Source organism: Neodiprion lecontei, chromosome 4 (genome assembly GCF_021901455.1).
Source record: "Neodiprion lecontei isolate iyNeoLeco1 chromosome 4, iyNeoLeco1.1, whole genome shotgun sequence".
Lineage (NCBI taxonomy): Eukaryota > Metazoa > Arthropoda > Insecta > Hymenoptera > Diprionidae > Neodiprion > Neodiprion lecontei.
Window position 1 is genome coordinate 27,237,545 of NC_060263.1, and position 11,363 is coordinate 27,248,907.

General features: G+C 33.9%; 2 protein-coding genes across 6 annotated transcripts; one reads left to right on the forward strand and one right to left on the reverse strand.

Annotated features, from left to right (window-relative positions):
* The first annotated feature begins 561 nt into the window (after positions 1 to 561).
* Positions 562 to 5,147, forward strand: LOC107220052 (BRCA1-associated RING domain protein 1). 5 transcript variants are annotated; one of them, XM_046737064.1, is made up of 11 exons: positions 562 to 671; positions 895 to 939; positions 1,264 to 1,417; positions 1,567 to 1,755; positions 1,980 to 2,130; positions 2,207 to 2,287; positions 2,371 to 2,567; positions 3,055 to 3,279; positions 3,368 to 3,477; positions 3,654 to 3,781; positions 3,884 to 5,147. In XM_046737064.1, exons 1-11 carry the CDS (start codon positions 599 to 601, stop codon positions 4,268 to 4,270), a joined length of 1,740 nt encoding a protein of 579 aa, XP_046593020.1. In that variant the 5' UTR covers positions 562 to 598; the 3' UTR covers positions 4,271 to 5,147. The 5 variants fall into 5 exon arrangements, with proteins under 5 accessions (XP_046593020.1, XP_046593025.1, XP_046593023.1 ...); XM_046737069.1 differs by lacking the exon at positions 3,055 to 3,279; XM_046737067.1 differs by lacking the exon at positions 562 to 671 and having other exon boundaries at positions 678 to 1,032; positions 2,974 to 3,279.
* Positions 5,148 to 5,268: 121 nt separating this feature from the next.
* On the reverse strand, positions 5,269 to 11,330 carry LOC107220047 (kinesin-like protein Klp61F). The gene is made up of 16 exons (XM_015658458.2): positions 11,141 to 11,330; positions 10,573 to 10,720; positions 10,024 to 10,173; positions 9,795 to 9,955; positions 9,372 to 9,521; positions 8,948 to 9,184; positions 8,458 to 8,833; positions 8,103 to 8,374; positions 7,850 to 7,989; positions 7,583 to 7,701; positions 6,964 to 7,308; positions 6,639 to 6,866; positions 6,379 to 6,558; positions 6,000 to 6,222; positions 5,707 to 5,825; positions 5,269 to 5,505 (listed from the first exon to the last, which is right to left on the reverse strand). Exons 1-16 carry the CDS (start codon positions 11,203 to 11,205, stop codon positions 5,380 to 5,382), a joined length of 3,039 nt encoding a protein of 1,012 aa, XP_015513944.1. The 5' UTR covers positions 11,206 to 11,330; the 3' UTR covers positions 5,269 to 5,379.
* Between the last annotated feature and the right edge of the window lie 33 nt (positions 11,331 to 11,363).

The following is an 11,363-nucleotide window of genomic DNA, read 5'->3' on the forward strand; positions in this document are numbered from 1 at the left end:
TGACGAAAATTTTCGCGATTTTCAAAAGTGCTGGAATAAATTAATTGTGGCACTATTCCGACGTAATTTTGCGAGAGAAATCGATTGGGCGCGGTCCCAATACGCTGCGATCAACGCATCAAAAGTACAGCCAAAAAACGAGAACCAGTGTTTTTGCCATTTTTCAGCAGGTGCTTTTTCCTTCGTATTTTCTCTCCTGTTGATCCGACGCTCTTTTCGCTGCGTTTTCCGATTTCCTGGGGGTTCAATTATTCAGGAAATGGTCATTTGGATCGAATCTGAGACCAAAAATATTCGGCTCCAAAAATGAAGAAAAAGTTCCGGCTTGCTCGAAGCAGACAGTGTTTACAGCCGAGCATAGTACCCGAACGTGACACCTGGCAGCGCTAATAGAGAGGTCCAGCAAAATGGCTGCCGATTCAAATTTACCGAGGAAATTTATAGGATAAAAAATTATTTTCTGGCGTTAATATTACTCGTAAAAAAAAACCGTCTTGGGGAATTTATTATTTTTCATTCTACTTTCGAATAAAATTAAAATTAAGAAACGCGCCAGTTCCCTGTTCGATGTAGACCACCGTGAGAGCACCCGGGAAATATGGAGTTTCACGCTGGACTGCAAGAAATTATCGCTTACTACGTTTACGCACCCCTGCTGCACACGTTCATGTGTATAACTTGTACAATTCAATAATATGTGCATTAATGTGTATAAAATTGTGTGCCATTTACTCAACGCACAGATTATTGAATTCTACAAGTTATACACATTAGTTACATCAAAAACATTACAAAAACACTATACCAACATACACTAATGTACACAAATTCATACATTATTCTTTATGCGTCATTTCGTTCGTTCGCGCCAAACCAACCAAACCCCTCGACCAGTCTGTACGAGCGTCCTTTATTATTCTTGGCATATTATTGTTAACGGCAGGTATTAATTAAGTATTGTTAAGGTACAAAAGTTGATAAACATCAAAGATTTATCTCCTTGTTTAAGTTGGAACCCTAAGCGTTCTAAGAGTAAGAAATGAGCATTTCACACTAAAAAATTAAGTAAATTAACAAAAAAAAGCGACGTGTCCATGCCAGAGTAATTGTTCATATATATTTTTCATTAATGTTTCGCAAACTATTCTTAACCTCAACGTATTTCGTCGCATACGCATTATTCATTCTAATATAGTTACAATTGAAGTAAATTACTCTGAATCTAAATTAATTGATTGCAAATACTGGAATTCACATATTTAGGATTTTTAACGAACGGGGACTCATTATTTACCCATGTTCTTTGGCGTAAGAACGCCACAAGTTACACAATGGATTTGATGAACAACGTTGATCGATGGGGTAACACACAAGCAGCGCTCAAGGACTTCATGATTAATTTCAGCTGCGACAAGTGGTAAGTCATAAATTGTCTCATATAATTTTACAACCTCTCGTTTCTTATCAGAAACAAATGTATGTTTATTTAATTCACATTATTTTTATGCAGGGGACATAGTTTGGTTTCATATCCCAGTATATCTCACACAATGATTTTTTTTACAGCAACTACACAGCACGTGACCCAATTCGTTACCAGAAATGTGACCACCTATTTTGCACAACATGTATTGGGTCTAAATCCCAATGCCCAGTATGTAATACTCCAGCCGAAAGAAATGAAGTTTACCCTGACAAAATAACACAAAAGTTGATTGGTTATGGCAACACGATTTCTCAAGTAGTTCATAAGTCGTAAGCATAACTAGTCAACTATTATTTCATAAGACATCTCTCGCAGAATAAAATTTAAAGATTATTCCTATTATTATATTATTATTACTTATTATATATTATAACTATTATTATATATATATATACATATATATATCATTACATTATTCCACCTTTCAAAATTTTGAAAATGAGTATTAATACAAATTAGATTCATCTAGCAACTAATTTTGTACTAATTTCAGTTATCCATCAATGAAAAACGATGACACAGCTCCGAGTATTAATTTGTCAGTAAAAGAACATAATGTTTCAACCAAGTCACAGAGTATTCCCAAAAATATAAATAAACCAAATATGAACGGGGAAACACCACTGCACAAAGCATGTTTAAAGGTATGTAATAAATTTTTTCAAATTGATCTGGAAAGATACATATGTTTGATTTTTACCTGATGTCATTATTACACAGAGAAACATTGAAAAGGTTCGTTCTCTACTAGAGGCAGGAGCAAACCCCAATACACAAGATCATGCTAAGTGGACTCCTTTGGTAAGCTATATGATGACCCAATTAATTAAAAGGCTTTCCCGTCACTGTAACTACATTTTGTATGAATTTGAATACTTCTACAGTTCGAGGCAACTAGTTATGGATATTACGAAATCTGTAAGCTTCTTCTTGAAGCAGGGGCAAATCCAGATACACCAGTTGAACAGAATCGAACAGCTTTACATGAGGCAGTTAAATACAACAATATTGAAATGATAAAACTTCTGCAGCAATACAAAGCTGATGTCAATGCATGTGACAGTTCTGGTAAAACACCGCTGTGAGTAATCTTATGTAGGAATTTTTTACCAGTAACTCAATACTTGCACAAAACTATACTTGTTCATTACATTCAAATTTCATATGACAAACAAATTGAGTAATGGGTATATTTTACGTAGCGCAAGTATGGTCTACAAAAAAAAAAAAATCCGAAAAAGAGCATGAGAGTATACTTGTCAATCATACTTATGTTACATGAAGTATTATGTGCACTATGGAGGCAAAGTCTTTCTTGGCCATCTATGTTCGCAATTATCATCTTTAGCTGGCACACTTACTCGCCTCTAACTTACATTGCAAACTTATACTCGGGATAAAATGCCTTCCTGAAGCACAATTTACCATTATATTTTGTGGTATTTTAATATCACAACAGCTTTAAAAAATTTAAGGCTTTGCTTTAGCTTCCAGAATATGCGTGTATACTTGAAGCTACGAATCTGCAACATGAATTCTAATGAAATAAATACATCATTCTTCAACAGTGATTATGCATCTGAAGAGGTCCACAAAATTTTAACATCTTATAAACCTGCGGACAACAGTCTGGAAAAAAGTTTGTCAAATATTTCAAACATAACAGCATTGTACAACAACACTTTGACTAGCAATGGAACTCATGTACTTGGATTAAACTTGAGTAGCGAGAGCCAGCTCCTGCTTTCTGAACTAGCTAGTAAATACAAAATTAAAACAGTCAAAACGTTTACGTACGTGTTTCAAAAAATGTTCTTTTCATAGAAAACCATGTTGCTATTGCTATTATTATAAGTGTCTATTGAATTATTGTATTTTCAGAGCTGCTGTAACTCACGTTGTTGTGGAAGCTAATATTCAGTGTGATACCCCTGTGAATTATGTAGTTTTACTTGCTATTCTTCATGGTGACTGGATCCTCGCCAGTGAATGTAGGTAACTTGTCTACTTAAATGATAAAAAAAATTAAACGTACATATTATGTAAAACATGTTTGGTATAACTATTCAAATGTTTTGGCTATCCATTTGAAAAGAAAATACGTAAATGTGAATTTTATTTTACTATTTCTTTAAGAATATTTCTAATTTTTTATACACGTTTCTAGTGCTCAGGCATTGCGCAAATTTTACAGACCTTAGCACAATAGAACTGGAATTTTTTGAAGTACAGGGTACAACAAATGCTCGAGGTAGTGGCGCTCCTACTCGAGCCAGAGAGAATATGCAGAAAAAGGTAATACCTACAAGGTTTATTGTTTTTTCCTGTTCCAATATATACATGAAGGATATTACCACGAGACGTTTGGTTTACTTTTGTTGTTTCTGTGTATTTTAGAACCCAGGGCTTTTCAATGGCTGCAATTTTTTCTTTGCAATAAACAACCAGTCTACATATACATTTGGTGATCTACAGTTTACTAAGTTGACACTTTCAAAATTAATTACTGAGGGGGAAGGAAAAGTATTAAATAGGAAACCTGATCCTGAATCAATACGAACGTACGAGGAAATTCCGTTCCATGTAGGACGGAATGTTTCTCATCCCTTACACAGGTGTTCTCATTATATAATATATGTGCCTGGCATGGATGAGCCACAGATAAAATATAATATGTCACACATAAGATCTCTACCTTTGATTTGGCTCATTGAATCTATCGAACAATTCAAATTACTAGATCCTGCCGAAATAGGCATAATTCCCTCTGCTGATAAGGAGTGATAATTGCTTGAGACTGAGTCTCATTTTCAATTTTACCGGCCCGATCATATCAATCGTAAATACAACGATTATTTGGTTTGCTATCAGCTAATTATACATATGCCATTTTAACCAATCGACCATATTATTACTTCATGAATTTTAAATTTACCAGCATTGGAAATACACTCAGCACCAATGTTACTGAGTTTTTACCTTAATTTTTATATTGTCTCATAAATGTTTAATAGAATCTCGATTATTCGAATCATTTTGGACTGGGTCGACTTCGTCTTATGTAATCTATGGTTCAGATATTAGAGGTTTCACTGTATTGTGTTAAATCTTGTGTTGTTATTTTATAAAAGTAACTGTTATGTATTATACATTTTTTATTGATTCATCACATTTAGAATGTTTGATACCAAATAGCATTAAATTCCGATTATTTCAATATTCTCACCGATAAAAATATGCAATAGGAGAAAATTGCAATTATATTATATTGTGGTATTTATGATACCAAATTTTCACATATTTGCATGAAACTCTTTTTCTTTCTTACAAATTGGTAAAGTTGAAAAGATTTAGATTTTAGATTTTACGTTTAACATGTATCATTTTTTCTCATTTATTACATTTCGATTTTACCGAGCTTAATGTGATACGTAATTCTTACGACCTAAGTTCATCTTGTTAAGTGGCATCGTACCAATAAGACACATGGAATGAATAGAGCTTGAAGTTTATATTGATACAGAATTAGAGAAGATGTTATAGATATAAAAATTGATTTTTCACTTATGTGGTATATTTGTAAATTTAATTTCTGACGAGGGCCCCCCCTCCCCCTCGAAGGGCCAGAACTTCAAATAAAGTGACAATTTCTGATCTACGACACCGAAAAAATTCTATCATAAAAATTGATTGCTGGTCATATCTTCCGTAACTACTTCTAACCTACGCAAATTATTTATAAAATTAGCTTTTCTATGTCTTTGTAGTAAAATATTTTAATAATAAATTTATAAAATTCGTAGCGATTGACAGCAGCTTCTTGCGAGATACTGTGCCATTCTTAGCAAGTACAATGAAATAGTCAACGCAAAATTTAAAATAATTAATTCCATTCAGTTGTGTGGTCCGAGAATACGCCGATCAGTTAGCTGAGGTGGCCTCAACTTCGGTATCATCTGTTTTGGTTGAATAATTTCGGATTTTATATATTCCCCTTCGTCGTTTTCTTTGTTGTCATGCTGTGGAAAAGTAATGTCTTTGAACTATTCCCAAATACTGCACCCTTAGATAAGATTTACCAATTTTTTCATAAAATACAAATTTACTAAGATCGATGGTGACTAGTAATTACGTTGTCAATACAAATTAAGCATATTTACATTTTACCAAAAAAAATAGTTTGTGAAGCAATTGCATTAAAATAACATTGCAGCACCGACCTCGTTATCCGTAAGCGCCTCGTTCATTGCATCTCGAAACCGTTGAATTATACGCTCATGAGGTGATGTTGCAGCGAGCTCTCTTGGATACTGATGCTCCGTTTTCACTGGTGTACATCCTGAGTAATAAATAAGTAACAAATCAGTTCTATTATGTGTAATTAGCGAAAGCACAGATCTAATACTTTTAAACGATAAAGTAATGAACGAATAGACAAGCTGCATATCAGTACAATCTGTGAAAACTAGCCTAGTCAAGAAAGGCTATTATTAATGCATCAATCATACAATACCTGTGGGAAAATCTCTCCGGAGGTCTTCGGTGATGAATTTCTCAACCTGATGTTGTGTTGTGCGTAATTTAGCAGAGACATCAGCTGCCCACTGACTGGCACCTATGCCCTGTTCCTCTAATTTATGTTGCAACTCATGATTGAATTGCCACACTTGGCTTCGTTGGTTCTCCATGAATTCTTCGTGGTTCACACTGGCATCCATAACTATTTGTTGAAATTCCTATAAAATAGGAGTTTACAGTTCGAATTTGACCATATGAAGAAATAAACTTACAGCAGTATACATAATCTTTTCAATTTTGTAATTTTGTCTGCATAAAAAAAGACAATTTTTTTAAATCGTAAAGAATAGAATTTCAAACTCATGGTTGCTTACTTGGGCACTTGAAAGTATTTTTTTCTGCTCCTGCAGAATTGCTTCTTGTAATTTAGATATACTCTGTTCAGATACATCACGTTGCTTAATCCAAACTTTGCTAGTGTTTTGAAGCTGAGTTCCTAGTTCATCTACTAACTTATACCAACGAGCAGTAACAGAATCTGCTACCGGTACAATCTAAAAACATATAATACAAAGTTTACCAGATTTTATTGTAATATAAAGTACATGGCATCATCCAGCGAAGAAAGAGCTACCTCATTAACGCTGGCTTGTACTTCATTCTTGACAATTTCAATTCCTTCTTTGACTTTATCCTCGTAGCGTTTTTCACTTTTTACGATGTTTTGACATGATTCGATCGCATCAGTATTGATATTGTCATGGGTTTCGCCAATCTGCACTAAAATGTTAGCAACGTCTGTGTGATTTGCTTCATTTGATGAATACATAGTCGTGAATTGTTGACATAAATTCTCGAATTGCTGAAAACATGGTATATCATAATTGAATATATCATTATATGAAAATAACGAAACAAGCAGTAACACGTTGGAATATAATTGTAAACAGTCAACAAACCTCCTTGAATTTCTTGTTATTCTCGAGTATTTCACTCTCTTTTGCTTGTACAGTCTGGATGTGTTCCTTAACTTTTGTAACGTTGTCCGAAAGCCGCTGTCTGCTTACTGTCAAACTTTGACAGATTTCATTCTTTGCACTCTCAGCGTACGTAAACATTTCTTCCAATTTTTCTGTTACACTTGCAGATAAAGTTTGCAATTTTTTCTGCATGGTAGTTTGTATTAGCTCCTCAAGTTTTGGTGCCAACTTCAAAGATATTTCATTGAGAAGTTTACTCTCACGTTCAGATACAGTTTTAACGTTTTGCAGGTGTTCACTTATCCAGGATTCGTACTTGTTGAACTAAATAAAATCAGATTCTATGTAAATATTCGAAACCAGTAACAAAGATTTCAACTTGCTAGAAGAACAGGTTGTTTAATAATTACTAAAGTGACCTAATCAAGATTACACTACGAGTTGTGAGTATATATTGTACTTAATCCTTTATACCTGATCAAAAATTTAAAACTACTTATGTAAAATTACAAAAAATACATGATTCTTATTTGAAATGTAGATTGTCTTAATTTTAATCCGAACGTAACTATTTATATTACATGAGTAAAATACTCACTGAACAATCTGCATGTTCAATCAAAGTTGATTTCAACGCACATTGCTTGGCAACAAGATCTTTAGAGATATGTTGAATTGTGGTGTGTATACCTCTGTTCTGTACTGCCAGTTGTGATCCTATGGGTATTTGAGAATAAAGAAAGAGCTCAACACACAAAACCTCAAGTTAATTGCTGCCTTATTTCACACTAGAACGCATTTTGACTTTGACAAAGTTTTTTCAAATAAATGTATGAAGTATTACTTTCTTAAATTATAAACTCACCTATATCATTTTTTGTGTTCATACAAAATTGTACCAGATTCTGGGCGTATTCCATGCAGTCCTTCTCGATTTCTTCCACTTCATTCATCATGTCCCTCTGAAATTGCTGTCCAAGTTTCTCATTCTCTTGCTCCACTTGACTGTAATGCAAGAATAAAATACAGTCTTTCATCTTCCTACTATGTAGAACATAGTTCACCCAACTTACTACACTAGGTGAACACAATGAATTATGGAAATTTTCCTAACTTACGTTTTACGAGTAATTTTATCGTGAAGCTTATGGGTGTCACTAGTGGCAATGTCAGCAACTCCTAGTAGCTGATGTGCTTGAGATAACAAAACTTTTTCTGTCGCAACGTGTTTTTGAACCAAGTATTTATGTTCATCACGTTCTTGTTTAGTCTGTATTAATCGACTTTCAGTTACTTTCAAAATACCTTGTGTATTCGCAAGTACGTTTTGCGTTTTACACAATTCATTTGTACGAACTTCATAATTAATGTGCAACTCGTTGAAAATTTCCTAGTATATAGAATTTACATTAATGGCATATTTTAATAAGTATTTATATGTACATACAATATAGCATAAGCTTTTTAACTTACGTCTTTCTTATTCATCTGCTCTTCTAGAGCCTTAATATGATTAATTTTATCAGTGATATCTTTCTCCATACATTCTATCTGAGCTTGCATATCATTGTAATTTTCTTGAGCTAAATAAACTCCATTTCGTTCCCTAGTAGCGAGAAGATCACGTCGCAATCTCTCGATTTCCTCCGTGTATTCTTTGAGGAGTGCTTTCTTTGATAATTTCTGATTGAGTTCTGGTCTGTTAGTAATGTTCTTGGCACGATGTGCATAGTCCAAGGTAGAAAGTGTCTCTTCCAGATTAATACTTGCTGGCGATACAGTAGCAATTATTGAAGTTTTGGTACGACCTCCGAGAGATTCTTGAAGTAATCTTGTCAATTTTGACTCTCTGTTCAGTGAGGAATTTATAGTATAGTTTGTTAGAAGAAAAATGATATGTTACTTGGAAAAATTTTTACCATAAATTATTTTAAATGAATGGAAATAAATGTAACAATCATACCGATAAGGAATATGTGGTGCCCGTTCAACAAGCGAAGTAATAACTCTGCCAAGGGTCAGTAAGGACTGATTAATATTTCCAGCTTCCCTTGCTCTGCGGTCCACAGCGCCAGACCTTCCTACATTCTCACTTCCAGCCAAGTCAACCAAATTCAATTTCCCAGTTTTCAATAACTCTTCCCCATCAACTGTATTTTCTTTTATGTGTACAGTAATTGAAAATACAGTGTGAGACCGACTGCAATCAGCAAATGAAACTTTAATAGTACCGACTAGATAAAATCTACCTACTACAATGGTGATTAGTACCAAAGATCTGCGGTTCAATCCAAGTTTGTAGGCTTTAGAAATTCCAATGTTTTTAAGAAACCTATTTTACAGTACATGCAACGAATGCAATGTTTGGGATCCTTTAATTTACTGACCTGGATTGCGCATTCATAAGAGTTGCAGCTGTCTGTCGTTTTTCTGAACCTTTTTCGAGTATCTTGAATACTTCGCTCTTATTGTGAACCGTCACTTCTTCTAGTCCATGAATTATAACTGCTCCCTTTTTAGAAGCATCCTCATACAATCTAATAATATGTACACATGTTTGAAAATAATTAATAAATATCACAACAGTAACTCAATAAGGCATAGCCTTAAAATTACGTTATTTTTAGATGAGATGAAATAAAGTCGTACAAGTAAATTTATTTTCGAATCTTCTATATGACTAGAATGTTTTCTGGAAGTGCTTCGATCTAACCTAATACAATGTTTTCTAATCAAAGTTTGAAAATTGGTTTTCTTTCACAATCAGATACTCATGACATATTTTACTTTTTAGGATGCGTGAAACGAACCTTATTTTAGATGCTTCATCACTAGGAGAAAGAAGGTCAAATAATTCCTCATTATACAATTCAAGGAAACTGACTCGTACTGTATATTCTTGAGCCTCCAACAGACGGAGTTCATCAAATAAGTGACTCAAAGAGCGAGGAATTATTCCTGCACTTGTGTCCTGTAAAAAAAAATTCAAGTACCGTTAAACTCAGACATTCAAATTAGAAATAACCTTTCTCTGCTTACACTAGTCCAATGGAGAGACGGATCATTGCTGACACCTTCCATGGTAAAAGTTTTACCCGTTCCAGTTTGTCCATAGGCAAAAACTGTACAGTTGTAGCCAGCAAGAACTTCATCCAATAGAGGACTAACCACTGCTTGATAGACATCGACCTGTGATAATTGGGAAAATAAATTAATTACCTGATGAAAATTCAAATTTTTCATTTATCATGCAAATAGAATGTAGGCCAATAATGTTTTCACTGATCTTTCTAATATCTGAACAACTTTTCAAGAAAAGTTGACATTCTAATATTACTTTCTGTAGTAGAATCCTATATCCTAATCTACACTTATATCCAATCAAACAATATTGGATTTGATGTATATACTTGAAAAAAGTTTCACACATGGATTTCAATATGATTCAAAATGAAATTGTTAATTATTTTTTAGCAAAAAGTTCGAAATAATTGAAAATGCAACAAACACTATTAGAACTATAGGGATATTTGTTTACTGATTTTAGAAATGATTCTGTACAATTGTAATTTAAGAAGAAAATCTTACTTGTTTCGATAAAGGTCCGAAGACCTTATCGAATGTGAATTTCTTAGAGAGCTTGTCCTGTGGTTTCTCACGCACGATAACTTCTTTGCTAGAAGGTACCTCTACCACTGTTAAAGATTTACCCAATTTTTCCACGTCATTTGCTGGCCTATAAATCAGAAATTTCTATTGTATTAAAAATACCTCTTTGAAATGTTGTCACACTTTACCTCTAAGCGTCAAAACATTCAGTTCTTCAATGTATTTATAGTATTCTGTGCTCAATATTTCAAAAAGTTACGAACTTGGAACAATAAAAACTCTGAAAGCTAGGATTAGTGCAACAGTGTACACAGTAGTAGCACTGATGCTTGACAGAAGTTTTGACAGGACCAAACTATCTAACAAATTACGACATACTTTGTCAAGTAGAAACTTTAAATGAAATTGATCGAAATACGAGACATACGTGTAATTTAGGAAAAATAAATGGTAAAGGCTTGCTTTAGCTTCTGTTTTGTTGAGACGCTAGGTGACAACAAACTTAATTCATGCTTGGGTTATATTTGTATTTTATTTCAGCGAATACCTGACACGAACGAAGACTTGTATGTGTTGGTTTTTATCCTTTTTGCTTATGCGCGTTTCATTCATTTTCAGTTGCACGTTTTTTTAGTACACACAGGAGTTTTCACAAGCAGTTTGGCGTGCAGCAATTACTGAAAGGTGCTGGAACGGCTCAAATATCCGTTGGCTAATCGGTGAGCAAGCTAGAGTTTGAATTCACTGTTTGCAATAACTGCCGCCAGAGG

Excerpts from the sequence above, each read along its gene's own strand:
- LOC107220052 (XM_046737064.1), top strand. The coding sequence starts at position 599 with ATGGAGTTTCACGCTGGACTGCAAGAAATTATCGCTTACTACGTTTAC. Across the intron at positions 1,756-1,979 it reads TCTCAAGTAGTTCATAAGTC|TTATCCATCAATGAAAAACG; the intron begins GTAAGCATAACT and ends TACTAATTTCAG. Across the intron at positions 2,131-2,206 it reads TGCACAAAGCATGTTTAAAG|AGAAACATTGAAAAGGTTCG; the intron begins GTATGTAATAAA and ends ATTATTACACAG.
- LOC107220047 (XM_015658458.2), bottom strand. The coding sequence starts at position 11,205 with ATGAATGAAACGCGCATAAGCAAAAAGGATAAAAACCAACACATACAA. Across the intron at positions 6,223-6,378 it reads AAATACTTTCAAGTGCCCAA|GAATTTCAACAAATAGTTAT; the intron begins GTAAGCAACCAT and ends CCTATTTTATAG. Across the intron at positions 5,826-5,999 it reads CCGGAGAGATTTTCCCACAG|GATGTACACCAGTGAAAACG; the intron begins GTATTGTATGAT and ends TTTATTACTCAG.